This window comes from Pelodiscus sinensis, chromosome 8 (genome assembly GCF_049634645.1).
Source record: "Pelodiscus sinensis isolate JC-2024 chromosome 8, ASM4963464v1, whole genome shotgun sequence".
Taxonomy (NCBI): domain Eukaryota; kingdom Metazoa; phylum Chordata; order Testudines; family Trionychidae; genus Pelodiscus; species Pelodiscus sinensis.
The window spans coordinates 14,018,900-14,033,290 of NC_134718.1; the positions used below are offsets into that span (position 1 = coordinate 14,018,900).

Genomic DNA, 14,391 nt, shown 5'->3' on the forward strand with positions numbered 1-14,391 from the left:
TGCCTCTGAAGTAACAGATCTACAAATTCATGTATTCTTTACATAAACGTGGCCTTTAAACGTGTTCTGCGTAGAACCCTGGTTTAATTAATTATTTCCCACCTCACAATCTAAGAAATGAGTTATGGTAAGCCAATGGTCCCCACCTCTTCTAGACCATTCTTCATTCAATGGTTCTAATGTCATATAATTCCCTGAGACAATGAACTCTTTTGTTATGCCGCATGCAGGCCACTTGAATTTGTGGTTTTAGTATGGAACTTCATGGAAATAAGAAAGCAGGAAAAATATTTAAGCTGAAAGCAAAGGACAAGTAGCTCTTCTGTTAATTTGGTTAATAAGGTTATATATTTCCTACAGTTAAGAAACCACACCTGCCTCTTCCCACAGAAGTTGAAAAAAACCACATGCTCTTTTTTTGCATTCTATCATTGGCATTTGCTTTTCCTAGAAGAGCAAATAGATGAAAGGGGCTGAATTTTATAAGGGTGTCTACCTGCTTGAAGATTTTAATTTTTACAGTTAACTTAGATGTTATGCAGTTTATTTTTACAAATGTGATCCTGCGACAGAAAGCTCCTGTGTTCACACTCTTCACACTGTTCTGTGATCGTTGTACAAAGTATGCCTTGTAAAGTATCATTTGAAAACTATGCTCATCAGTACTATCCTGGTAAATTATGTGGGGCAACAGTGTGTGTGATGTTATAAGATTCCCCTGTTTGATGGTGTAACACATGTTCTAAACCCTGCAGCCCTGCCCAAATAATGTTGGTAAACAGACCAAGCTGACATATCTGGGTGCTCTATATGGGGCAACACGTTACATGCATATTACTCCCTTAAAGGAATAACGGGCTTCATGTTTTCATACTGTTGAGGAGAGGACTGGACAGTACAGGATGTACATTTCTGGAGGCATGCTAGGTGTTGTGCTGGTATGAAGCCACCTGGGGCCATGGTGGCTCAGCACCTCTGCATCTGACCTGAATGAGTTCTTGGTGATTTTCCTGAATTCCCACTAGGTAAGAATGATTTTGTTTTTATTGTTAGCAGTGAGACTGTGTCTTGTGCAATACTGGACAAATCTGACGCCTTCTCTGTATTAACATAAAATATGGACTGTGCTTGTAACAAAGAACCTGTCGATGTAGATACTGTCTCCAGTGATTCACTCCAGCAGCGCAGCTGTGCCTCACTAGCAGTTAAAGTGTAGCAATACTCTTTGGCCCCTCCTCGACCTGTGTGCTACAAAGTTTCTCACATTCCAAAACTAGAAGCCGTAAAATAGACAATACATTCTGTAATTTGGGGAAAAGACACAAATTAATTCAGGCATCTTTCACACATAGGAGGTCATTGTGGTTCACTGTTTGTTACTCTTTCCGCAGGCTACATTTCACCAATACAGAAATTGGGTTGCATGGTAGATTGCAAGTCTTTCTTAACCTTGATTGTTTCCTTAGGATTTAGTGTTTGTCCTAGTTGCTATTTGACATCAGCTATGTGGGGCTGGCTTTTTTAAATGACCATTTGGTGGTGGTGGTGGTTTGGGATATAAACTCTTTTAAGGGGGGAAATTATGTAAATCTCTAATAAGTGTTACAAAGATGTACACATATCTGATTTCTGTTTCATGTGTATTCTGACTTGTGTGTGATTCGTGAGCTACTCACAGTCACGGTACTGCTTATTACTACTGTTACAGAAGCACCTAGAATACCTGGCCTAGATTGGGGGCCCATTCTGCTAGCTGATCTATTTACACACAGTGAGAGACTATCCCAGTCCTGGTGATACAGCTAAACAAGTAGACACTAGACAGAGGACAGAAAGTGGTATTAACATCATTTTACAGATGGGAAACTGAAGCACCGAAAGATTAAGTGACTTGCCCAAGTTGACAGTGGAAGTCTATAGCAGAGCCTGAAACTAACCTGAACCTGGTCCAGAGCCTTAGAAGTAACACCAAGTGCTTAATGGTTGCCTTCAGTAGGTTTCAAAGGAAATCATTGTCATTATCCCTTTTTTATAGTTTGGGGAAACTGAGGCACAGAGATGAGAGGTGATTTGCCCAACCTCACCTAACAGACCATTTGCAAAGTTGGGACTAGAACCTTGGGCCTGGGAGTTACAGTTCAGTACCGTATCCAATAAGTCACAGGCTGCCTCACCTATCTCCAAGATGATTCTGCTTTGTAACAAAGATTTAATCTTTCAATTATAACAAAGATTTGTTTTCAAAATTAGATTAACTGAAAGCTCCATAAAATTTTGCATGCTTTAAATTACCTCCCAAAATTTCTTGAAGACTCTCTGTTCTACTTATGAGCTTTTTTTCTCTGTTAAAACATAACTTATTATAATTGAGAAATTCAGCATCACACAGTTCCTGAAACTTTTCTAAGTATTTGTACAACAAAGTAGGTATGTGAACAAAATAAAAAAAGAATCATGTGAATCATGCTTATCAAGCTATATAAATGACACTTTTGAGGACTCTTTTTCAGTCTACTTCAGAGCAGAAGGGTGAGTAGAACTCTTTATAAAACTACAAAGAAGCTCACTTAGACCATGTGTAATCCTTTCCCTTTCCCTTTTCAATTTGTTTTTCAAATGTTGGGTTATATATTTACTTGCCTTGTTACTAGTCTAGACTACTTATAGTAGTGATTTCATCAGATGTGGAATTGCTTGAAAAATGCTGAGATTTTAGGAGTGAAGTGAGAGTAAGGGCAACAATTGGGGTATATTTATACTGTAGTTGGGACACCCCATGTAGGCTTGCCATAGCTACCTTTGAGAAAGCTTGTGCACTAAAAATAACATGGTAGCCACAGCAGCTTGGACTAGCCACCTTAATATGTACCAAGGATATGGGTGGGATTGTACTCGGGTGGGTATCCTGAGCCATTGCAGGTGCACAGCTCTCTTTAGTGAGTAGCTTGATTGAAGCTAGGTCAGGTATGCCTCAAAATTGCTGAGTCAACAAGCCCTTAGAGTTGAATACAGCTGCTTTTCCATCCTAACATCGAAAGAATCAGAAACCCGACACTACATCAAGATCCACTAGTTTGGAGTCAGTAGGACTCTAAGGGTACGTCTAGACTACAGGCTTTTGTCAACAGAGGCTTGGACTAGACTACATCCAGTTCTGTCCACAAAGCAAGCCGCTTTGTCAACATGAGAGTGTAGATGCAAAGGTTAGTGTAGATGCAATAATGCTTTCTGTTGACAAAAGGCGTTATTCCTCGTAGAATGAGGTTTACTGCTGTTGACAAAACTGCTGAGTTCTGTCGACGTTATGTCGCCAGAACTCGGCGGTAGTGTAGATACAGGTATAGTTTTGTCGACAAAAGTCCACTTTTGTCGACAAAACCCTGTAGTCTAGACACACCCTAAATGGATGCAGAAGTCTAACATATTATATGAAATTGAACCTATCAAAGACATGGTCACACAAGGTAGGATGGGAGAGCCACACCGACAGCCTGAATCCATCTCCATCACTCATACTATTTTAGCTGAATGATGCTAATAAACCAAATAAGAATTCAGGCTCTAATGGCATCCACTTATGTCTCATTAATTTCTAACTCGATTGTAATGACAGTGAGCCAGAAAACATTTAGATTTGTTTTAATTGTCCACAATTTGAAAATTTGAAAATTTTCAACCAGTTGCATAGTTGGTCAAAAACTGGGAAGAAAGTTCTGTCCAAAATGTCCTGTTTAGTTTTCTCCTCTTGAATCATTTTAAGCTCTGGATTATAATATTATTTTGTAAATGCAACCACTCATCCATAACACGGGAATCCTTCCTTGCTTGCAAGTTAATATTTGGAACTGTGCGTTTTTCAAGAACTGCCATGTAATATATTACATTTGATTTACACATGCCAGTTTTAAAAAGAAGATAATTTATTACCATTGCCACCAATGAATGGCTGGTTGGTCATTTTTAATATTATCTCACAAGCTTGGGTCATTTTACATATACATTCATAACCTCAGTGTAAATAAGGGGGGCAAAGAGACAACCCAAAAAGTTTAATCCCAAATTGAACATTTCATTCAAGGTCAAATGTGTAATTAATAATGACGCCTTCATAAGCATGTTCAGTTAGAATAAATCAGCTCCTTTTTTTTCCTCAATGCAGCATTGCCTGGTAAATGCACCTGGCTTTTGTGGCTGGCCTGTACCATGCTGTCGCCCCAGTCTCTTCACATACTAGCAGCAGCAGCTGTTTTTTTGGTGATGTGCCATGGTGAGGAGAAGTGTGCAGGAGCTCCTGGAATCCCTGGTACCCCCGGAGCCAATGGATTGCCTGGGAGAGATGGAAGGGATGGTATGAAAGGCGACCCAGGCCCACCAGGTACCATGAGTTATTGTCTCCCGTTACATAGATGTATTAAGGTTGCCAGGTATCTGGTTTTTTACCAGAAGGCTTGCTCAAAAAAGTACTCTGGCAGCTCTGGTCAGCACCACTGACTGGGCTATTAAAAGTCTGGTTGGCAGCGCAGCGGGGCGGCCCGGCGTGGTTCCACGCACCTCCAATAAACAGCAGCATGTCCACCCTCTGGCACCTATGCGTAGGAGCAACCAGGAGGCTCCACACATGCCCCATCACAAACACCAGTTCTGCCAGGAACCACAGCCAATGGGAGCTGTCAGGGCAGCCCCGGTGAACAGGACAGCGCAGAGAGCTGCCTGGTCACACTGCTGCCTAGGAGCTGGAGGGGTTGCATGCTGATGCTTCTGCGATTTGCTTGAGGTAAGTGCCACCTGGCACCTGACCTCCTTCCATGCCCCAAACTTCTGCCCCCATCCTGATCCCCTTCCCACTATCCAAACACTTCAATCCCAGCCCTCCTGTACCCCAAGTTCCTCATCGGCAGCCCCACTACAGAGCTCACACCCCTATCCATAGCTCTCACTCTCCCCAGTATCCCAACCTCTTCCCCTAGTCTGATGAAAATGAGGGAGGGTGGAAGGAAAGAAGAGAGGGAGAGGGCTCAAAACTGTCAAATACCCAATTCTGATATTTTCTAAAAGAAAAGTTGGGGTTGTGGATCAAATTCAGTTTTTATTTCATTTTTTTCTAGTTGAGTTGTAGTGTTAAGAAAAAGAAGGGTGCATAAAAAGGACAAAAGCAAAAAGTTTTGAAATTATAGAAATAAACACTTCAGTTGATGTGCCTCACTTTTTTCTGGCTTATCAGTTCATGATTTCTGCTTTTTATCCTGATTTGGGACTGCAAAGAAAACTGATCTCTCAAAGACTCTTCTGAAAATTTCCCACTCGGCTTCCAGCTGTTAATTTGCCTCCCTTCCAGTAACAAGCTTCCAGAACAATTTTGTGACTCCTTAAGCTATTTTTAAACCCACTCTCCATAGTAAAAGTTAAGTGGAGAGCTGGTCTATAGTCCACATTCATTTTTGCAAGAAAAGGAGATGAAAGCAGCTGTTGGACACAATGCAACAGCTGATCTCTTGGGCATAGGAGGAGAAGGCAACAGGGCAGGGTATTTTTGAATAAGAGAGGATTTGGGCAGAAATTCACTCACAAACACAGCTTTCCTCATCTCTTTTCTATCACTTTTTCAGTGGGAACTACTTTTCATGTGGAAGGATATAGTCTATCATGCTCAGCAACACTGGATTTTAAAATAAATGAGTGATCATGCAATGCCAGTAAGCTATAACATGTCAGTGTAATAGGCAGGATTCTGGTGCACTTCTCAGGCTATTGAAGCCAAGAGTCTGTATGCACCATTGGTCTATTCAGGTACCACCTGCAGAGGCTGACTGTTGCAATATGCAATAGTCCTTCCATGCATGAGGGCTGGCCAGAAACTTGCTGCAGCTCCATTACTAAAGCTGCTCAAAGTAGCTGCGGTGCTAACATGCATTTGGTTACTCATTCCAGTGGGGTCAGTGCTTTGCCTCTGTTATGAAACAGACAGTCACCTGAGGCTTGTGCATTTAGGAAGTGATTCAGCAGCACAATCCAGTTTGTTGTTTGCAGGCCAGCAGCTGTTAAACCTGGGCTTATTCTGAATTTTCCAAAAAATGCATCAGGTGAAAAGAAGTGTTGTACAAAACTATGGTATGCCCATATCTTGAATACTGTGTACAGATGTGGTCTCCACACCTCAAAAAAGATATTTTGGCCTTGGAAAGGGTTCAGAAAAAGGCAACTAAAATGATTAGGGGTTTGGAATGGGTCCCATATGAGGAGAGGTTAAAGAGACTGGAACTTTTCAGTTTAGAAAAGAGGAGACTGAGGGGGGATACGATAGAGGTATATAAAATCATGAGTGGTGTGGAGAGGGCCGATAAAGAAAAGTTATTTATTAGTTCCCTAAATAGAAGAACAAGAGGACACCAAATGAAATTAATGGGTAGCAGGTTTAAAACTAATAAAAAAAAGTTCTTCTTCACACAGCGTGTAGTCAACCTGTGGAACTCCTTGCCGGAGGAGGCTGTGAAGGCTAGGACTATAATAGAGTTTAAAGAGAAGCTAGATAATTTCATGGAGGTTAGGTCCATAAAAGGCTATTAGCCAAGGGATAAAATGGTGTCCTTGGCCTCTGTTTGTCAGAGGCTGGAGAGGGAGGGCAGGAGACAAATCGCTTGATCATTGTCTTCGGTCCAACCTCTCTGGGGCACCTGGTGCTGGCCACTGTCGGCAGACAGAATACTGGGCTAGATGGATCTTTGGTCTGACCCAGTACAGCCGTTCTTATGTACATTTTTCCTTTGTATGTTTCTCTTCTCCAGGTCCGCAGGGACCACCCGCTGGCATTCCAGGTCTTCCTGGAAGAGATGGGCTTCCTGGGGCACCAGGACTCCAGGGTGAAAAAGGGAACCCAGGAGAAAGAGGAGAGCCTGGACCACAAGGTGAAGAAGACTTATCTTTGTTTAGTCCAAAAACTACATAATTGTGCTATGTGTAAAGCATTCCAGGGAAAAGTAATTGTGTCTATTAAAGTGAAGTTTGGCTATTAAAAACCGACTATGTGAAAATGGTGCCTTTATCATTCAGATGATCTGTTCCCTGGCTGTGTCAATCAGATCTGCTGACTGTATTGACTACAATAGGTTTTACTCCCTGTAACTCATTTTACACATGCAGCAGCAGCTTAGCTCTGAGATAGCAAGAAGGAATCATCGACTCCTTGTGCAACAGAATTCTGTATTGACTTCCCATCAGTTACAGTGATTCTATCCACTAATAGCATAATTTAGCCTATAGAAGCTTTATTACTGGTGATGATTTGTATGAAAGAAAATAGCCAGCTAGATTCTCAGATCCCATGCTAAACTTGCATGCTGGGAGGTTTTGTTCTTGTTTTAAATCTCTTTGCCTATAAGCGATGGATATTTCTTGGAGAAAACCTACACAGAATCTGTAACACAGTGTGACTCGCCGCCATGGTGCCTCCATGGGGAATTAGCTCGATTCAGCCCTGGAGCGCCCCCCTCTGGCTGGTGTCTCACCTGCTTTTCCTGTTTGTTCTACACCTTGTATCAGGACCCATGTCCCTCACAGACTACAGTGCCTTCCCTCTGGGCACTGCACTGCTCCAGTGCCAGCACTCTGGGGACTTCCCCTTCAGGGAACCCCCCTTTTCCCCTTTGCCTCAGTGACCCACTGCCAGTCATCATCTAGCCCCTGCCTCAGGGGCAAACTGCCATCTGAAATGGCTTCTCATCACTGGCAAGGGGGTGTGGACCTGCTGCCATCTTCTATCCTGGCTGCCTCCCTACAGCCCTAGTACCCACAGTCCTTGCCTCAGGCCCTGCAGCCTGGGAGTGAGGTCAGGCCCAAACTCCCCAGCACAGCTCTGTGTCAGGAAGCCTCCAGCTTCCCTGGCAGCAGGGTCCTTCCTGCTGCATAGCTAGCATGTGAGTGAGTGGGGGGGGGGTTTCTCCTCTCAAGATCCCTTATTTATACGGCCCTCAGCTGGGCTCTAATTGGCTGTATCTGCCACAGCTGCTTGCTCCACAGCCCCAGCCCTCTCCCAGGACTGGATTTAACCCTTCTAAGGCCAGTGCAGGGCTGACGTCATTAGACCTTACAATAACTTTTGTGCAGAAGCACGCTGTAAACTTATAAGAGTTTAACTGACCATAAAGGAAACTGTCTGAGCAGAAAAGAGTCTACTGTCTACTGTTACTGTTTCAAAAATATTAACCCTTTCACAGGTATCACAGACACAAAAGACTTCTGATTAGAACAATGCATCTTATGTCACATGTAACATGCTTTAAGTAACTACTCTCCAGAGCTGGAGTTTCAATAGGCATTAATTTTATATATTATATACAGGAATAATCAGTATGAACAAGGAAACACAATTTTCTACCACAGAAAATGAAACTGGCTTAAATTAAGTACAAGCCAATTTTAGAAAATTGTTATTAATTGTATATAGGCCTGCCAACAGGCCGTCAAAGGAGGCAGCTGCAGCAGGGCCTGGCATTTTAAAAGGGCCCAAGACTGCAGCCACTGCTGGTTCTGGGAAGCTAGCCCCCAGCTCTGCCTCTTCCGCCCAAGGGGACCACCTCCCACCTCCATCTTGCCCAGGTGCTTGGCAAGTCTCTTGGCCACCCCGATTGCATAAAATGAATTTTTCATATCTGTGAAGTCCAGTTTAAATCAACTGTACAATTATTATTTTTATCTCTAGGTCATCCTGCTTCTGCTGATCCTGAATTACAAGAAATCTTCCAGTTTTTAAAACATCGAATTACAAGTCTGGAAGGAGGTAATCTTTCTGCTTTTCCTCTTTTCCCACAACTTGTGTAAAATTCAACGTACAAAGTTAACCAACTTAAAGTAAGGCACATTTCAAAACTTGTATTCTAAAACTTTCCTTGAAGCACTTCTTTTCAAACACCAGTTAAGGTAGCTGCGGTCTTTGTTGCACATTGGAAGAAGAGAAAAGATGATTCAGCAGCCCATCCCGAGCTGTAGTAAAGCAGGGTTCAATTCCTGCCCTGCCACAAACATCTTGTGTGACCCTGGGAAAGTCATTCAGTCTTTTTGTACCATAAGAAAATATTAGCACTTCCCTCTCACAAGAGTGTTGTGAAGAGAATCTGTGAGGCATTTAGACACTACTACAGTACTACGGGCCATGTATGTACCCAAGAAATATTAGTCAGTGTATGTGTCAATGACACTTGGGTAATGCAAAGGGCTGAGCATATGGGGCATAGGCAGGTGTTTACATACATGCAACATACTACAAGGTGAGAGAAGTATAAGAACTCACACAGAAAAGATTCAAAAGGGACTAGGCTCCACATAGTGCAAAGGGCTGTGCTGTGCATGTTCAGCATGGAGGGCAGCGCATTCAGGAAAGATGTGAACAAACTGGAGAAGGTTCAGAGTAGAGCAACAAAAATGATTAAAGCTCTAGAAAACATGAACTAAGAAGGAAGATTAAAAGAACTGGGTTTGTGTAGTTTGGAAACGAGAAGATGGAAAGGGAACATGTTAACAGCTTCCAAGTCTCTACAATGAGGAGAGTGAAAATTATTCTACTTAACATTCGATGATAGGACAAGAAGCAATGGGCTCAAATTCTAGCCAGGGTTGGACATTAGGAAAAACTTCTTAATTTGTCAAGGTGGTTAAGCACTAGAATAAATTGCCTAGGGAGGAATCTCCATCATTGGAGATGTTTAAGAACAGGTTAGGCAAACACCTGTCAGAGATGGTCTAGATGGTGCTTGATCTCGTCATGAGTGCGGGGGACTGGACTTGATGACCTCTCAAGGTCCCTTCCAGTTGCATGACTCTCTGATTCTATATCTTCAGTAGGCCACAGCCATTCTAGGACATTACAGATGATGGGGAAAATTGAGGAGATTTTGTTAAAATTACTTTCCTTTTCTGTTGTTAAAATGTTCAGGATCCATAGGTGAAAAATTATACAAACTAGCTAGTGGGATTGTGACTGGGGTTGTTCTTCCTTTTCTCCTCCTCTTCCCTTTTTTTCCTCTGTCTCTTTTTACTCCTTTTTCCTTTCTCCCTGGCTGCATCTAGAATGGCATGATTTTCCACAAATGCTTTTAACGGAAAAGTTTTCAGTTATAAGCATTTGCAGAAAAGAGCATCTAGATTGTCATGGACGCTTTTCCGCAAAAGCACTTTTTGCGGAAAAGCGTCTGTGCCAATCTAGACGCACTTTTGCACAAAAAAAGCCCCGATCGCCATTTTCGCGATCGGGGCTTTTTTGCGCAAAACAAATCTGATCTGTCTACACTGGCCCTTTTGCGCAAAAGGACTTTTGCCCAAACGGGAGCAGCATAGTATTTCCTCAAGAAGCACTGATTTCTTACATGAGATCGTCAGTGTTCTTGCGGAAATTCAAGCGGCCAATGTAGACAGCTGGCAAGTTTTTCCACAAAAGCAGCTGCTTTTGCATAAAAACTTGCCAGTCTAGACACAACCCCTGTATTTTCTCTTGCTTTCCCCTTTCTATTTTTGTCTTTTCTTCTTTTCCACTTTCTCTTTTCCTCGTGGCTTTTCTGCCTTCCCAGGAATATAGTAGTCTGAAATAAGTCAAAAGTACTAACCAGACCATTTCAATTTCCTTTTTAGTCCTTACTTTGGAAGGAACAATAACAGAAATCGGGAGAAAAATACTCGCTACCAATGGGAAAGAAGTCAATTTTGAGAGCGCATTAGAGTCATGCAAAAATGCTGGTGGCTCCATTGCCATCCCCAGGAACAAGGAGGAGAATGATGCAATCTGGTCCATCGTGAAACGGTTTAACAGATATGCATATCTGGGCATAAGAGAGGGTGATGTGCCAGGTGAATTCCATGATCTAGAGGGAAACCCACTCAATTATACCAATTGGCGCAGTTATGAGCCAAATGGAAAAGGAGGGGAAAACTGTGTGGAAATGTACACCGATGGGGGCTGGAATGACAAAAAATGCAACCAGTACCGCCTCACGATCTGTGAATTTTAAATCATATCCTTGCAGGTGATTTCCTAGTGCAGAGTCCAGGCAATATTCTCTGTCAAATGTAAACAGGAGCATGTTCTTTCAGTAACATAGCTAATGTCTTCTGTGATTATTGTATCTTGTCCAATTCCTTTTTGCACCTCCCCATGTGAGGTTTCGTGAGCCCTAGAATGAACCTGGATAAACAATAAACCAAATCTGGCTAAACCACTGAGAGGCCTGTTCCAAACCTTTTTTCAGAATCATCAGTCATTCGTGATTACCTTCTCCTAACCACGGTGGGAATGGCTGTTACGTGTACTGAGGTAGCAAAGTTTATGAAAACTGATATTTGCCCTGTAATTTTGGAGACAAAAGCACACAAAGAAAGCTTGGTGTCTGTACTCAGCTGTGTGAAGTTAATTAAATGTTCCAGGTAGCACCAGCAAACAGTATTTATTCAGAAAATGATTTTTTTTTTCAGAAAGACATTTGAGAACCAGGAAGTGAAGTGTAGTTTACTCCTAACAGGAAGTCTGTCCAGCTCAGGTTGCCTCTCATGGTTGGAAAAGGCTTAACTCCACATTGATCTTTGAATGTCAAAAGGTGCCTCTATAGCATGAGCTTAGTTTCTGAAGCTTTCATACTCTAAGATAAATAGTAATCAAATAGGCAACATCAAGTCCTGTGGCCAGGGGATTAGGACAAGTATTTCTTATATTGTGTTCACCAGTCATTTCTAAACCCATTTGAAATATCAGAATCAATGGGGCCTCCACTTCCCTTGGGAGCCCATACACATTCAAATAGATTTCATCATTAATGAATGTTCCCTGATATTTAGCCTAAATTTCCTCCCTGTTCTAGACTCCATCCCATTACTTCCAGCTGGACCAGTGCTAAACAACTCTTCTTCCTCTTTGGGATAAACACCCCATCACTGATGTGATTGGAGGTCTGGGATGGGCCACTCTGAAAATGCCACATTCGGGGGAGACACTCCCCCCAAACTGGTGGTTTATTCTATTATTAGATCCATCAAACCAACACAACACATCAAACCAACAAGCTGCTTTGTCGACATGGTAGTGTAGATGCAAAGGACAGTTTACATGCAATAACACCTTCTGTCGACAGAAACTCTGTCGACAGAAGGCATTATGCCTCGTAAAATGAGGTTTACCAGCGTCGACAAAACTGCTGAGTTCTGTCGACGTTATGTCGACAGAACTCAGCGGTAGTGTAGACGCAGGTATAGTTTTGTCGACAAAAGTGGACTTTTGTCGACAAAACTCTGTAGTCTAGACACACCCGTGGTTAGGGAAATCAAATGACTCTGCCACTCTGTTCTTCCCTCTGCCAATGGTACTGAGCAAGTCACTTACATTTAGTGGACAGCTATGAAAAGTTTAGTTTGTGTGCCTTTTGGTGTGTCCAATGGGGGATGTTTGCAGCCAGAATTGCTGAGTGATCAAAACTGCAACCAGGAGTCAATTGATACTGTGCTTTCAGCATATAAAGTTCTATAAAATCATGGCCTACTTGCACCAAGCTGGGCACTCAAATTTGACAAGCCCTTTGGAAAAGTTTAGCTTTAGTCACTCAGCATTTCATGTCCCCATCTGTAAAATAGGGAGAGCGCCAACACTTCAAGTCCATAGATGTTTGTAATAAGAGCCCCACTACAGTTTATGAAGTGCCTATATACTGTGGTGAGAGCACCATAGAAATGCCCAGTTGAAAATTAGAGGGACAAGCATAGTTCCTGTTAAGGTGCGTGCCTGTGCAGCCATGGCACAAAAAGAAATCGTCCCTGGCTCACCTCCTCTGCAGAGCTGTGCAGCAGCACTCACGCAGCAGGTGGCTGCTCTGGTGGGTGGGGCCGAGACATGCCAGATGGCCAGAGTTGGGAGGTAGGGTCAGCTCTGGCAGCTGTGAATGGGATATGCTGCATGGCAGGGGACAGGGGGCATCTGCTCCAGTGTCTGGGATGTGTGTGGGGGGGGGCACACATCCAAACCAGCACACATGACCTCAATATTGGTACATAAGCCAAAACGCACTCCACTCATGGTTGGAAAATCTTAAGCTACGTCTACACTGCAGCATTTGGCGCAAGACCATATGAAAATGAAGCGCGGATTAGCATATTGCCATGCTTCATTTGCATAACTTATTAAAGCCGTTTTGAGCAAAAAATGGCTTGATTAAATTATGCAAATGAAGCATGGCAATATGCTAATCCATACTTCATTTGCATATGTTCTTGCGGCAAATGCCGCAGCGTAGTTGTAGCCTTAGAGGGAACACTGGAGACAAAGTGGGTGAGGTAATATCTTTTACTGGAGCAACTTTCAATTTGAAGAAGCATTCTGTGGCACTCAAAAGTTTGCTCGCTCACCAACAGAAGGTGGCCCAGTAAAAGAGATTACCTCACCTATGTTTTGTGTCTCACACTCTGCGACTCAGATGGCTATAAGAACACTGCAAATGGGAAATGTAACACACTTAGACCTCTTTAATCCAGCAACCTTGGGGAATACACTATACTGGATTATGAAGTTTTCTGGAAAAGCCGCGTTCTTTCGATTTAATTTCGAAAGAACGCGGCTTGAGTCTGGACGCAGGTGAGGTTTTTTCAAAAAAAGGCTACTTTTTTCGAAAAAAACGCTGAGTCTGGACACAGCCCTAGAGAGAACCGACCGCTATTTGAACAGCTGATGGTTCCCTCTAGGAGGTGCGTACTCCTGGCAGTGGGAAGACACTTCACGTGCTTTAGGCCTGGGGGCAGGAGAGCAGAAGGGTGGCCACAGGCCAAATCAACCAGTTTGGTGGGCCAGATCCAGCCCATGGAGGCTCCCTTGCAGAGCCCTGTCCTAACTTGTGAGAGAAGGACTTTTTCTTAACATAAGACTAACCATACAGGACCAGAACAAAAGTCCATCTCTCCCAGTACCCTGTCTTCTGAAAGTGGCCAATGTCAGGTGCCCCAGAGGAAATGAAGAGAACAGGTCATCATCATGTGATCCATCCCCTGTTGAGAAAAGTCAGGGACACCAGTCTTGCCCTTCCTAGGCAGTAGCCATTGATGGATCTATCCTTCATGAATTTATCTAATTCTTATTTGAAGCCTGTTATAGTCTTGACCTTCACAACATAGAATCATAGAACATTAAAACTGGAAGGGACCTTGACAGGTCATCAGTCCCCTACCCCCACAGCAGAACCGAGCACCTTCTAGATCACTCCTGACAAATGTCTGGCTAACCTGCTCTTAAATATCTCCAGAGATGGAGATTCCACAACCTCCCTCAGCAATTTATTCCAGTGTTGAAACACCCTTACAGTTGGTAAGTTTTTCCTAATGTCCAACCTAAACCTTCTTTGCTGCAGTTTAAGCCCATTTCTTCTTGTCCTATCA

The 14,391-nt window shown here is 42.9% G+C and overlaps 1 protein-coding gene across 2 annotated transcripts; it reads left to right on the plus strand.

The window, feature by feature from the left end:
• The first annotated feature begins 1,005 nt into the window (after positions 1 to 1,005).
• Positions 1,006 to 11,205, plus strand: LOC102456804 (pulmonary surfactant-associated protein A-like). Of its 2 annotated transcripts, none has more exons than XM_025188140.2 (5): positions 1,006 to 1,025; positions 4,160 to 4,375; positions 6,783 to 6,902; positions 8,696 to 8,773; positions 10,618 to 11,205. In XM_025188140.2, exons 2-5 carry the CDS (start codon positions 4,204 to 4,206, stop codon positions 10,992 to 10,994), a joined length of 747 nt encoding a protein of 248 aa, XP_025043925.2. In that variant the 5' UTR covers positions 1,006 to 1,025; positions 4,160 to 4,203; the 3' UTR covers positions 10,995 to 11,205. The 2 variants fall into 2 exon arrangements, with proteins under 2 accessions (XP_025043925.2, XP_075790902.1); XM_075934787.1 differs by lacking the exon at positions 1,006 to 1,025 and adding an exon at positions 2,386 to 2,529.
• The last annotated feature ends 3,186 nt before the right edge of the window (positions 11,206 to 14,391 follow it).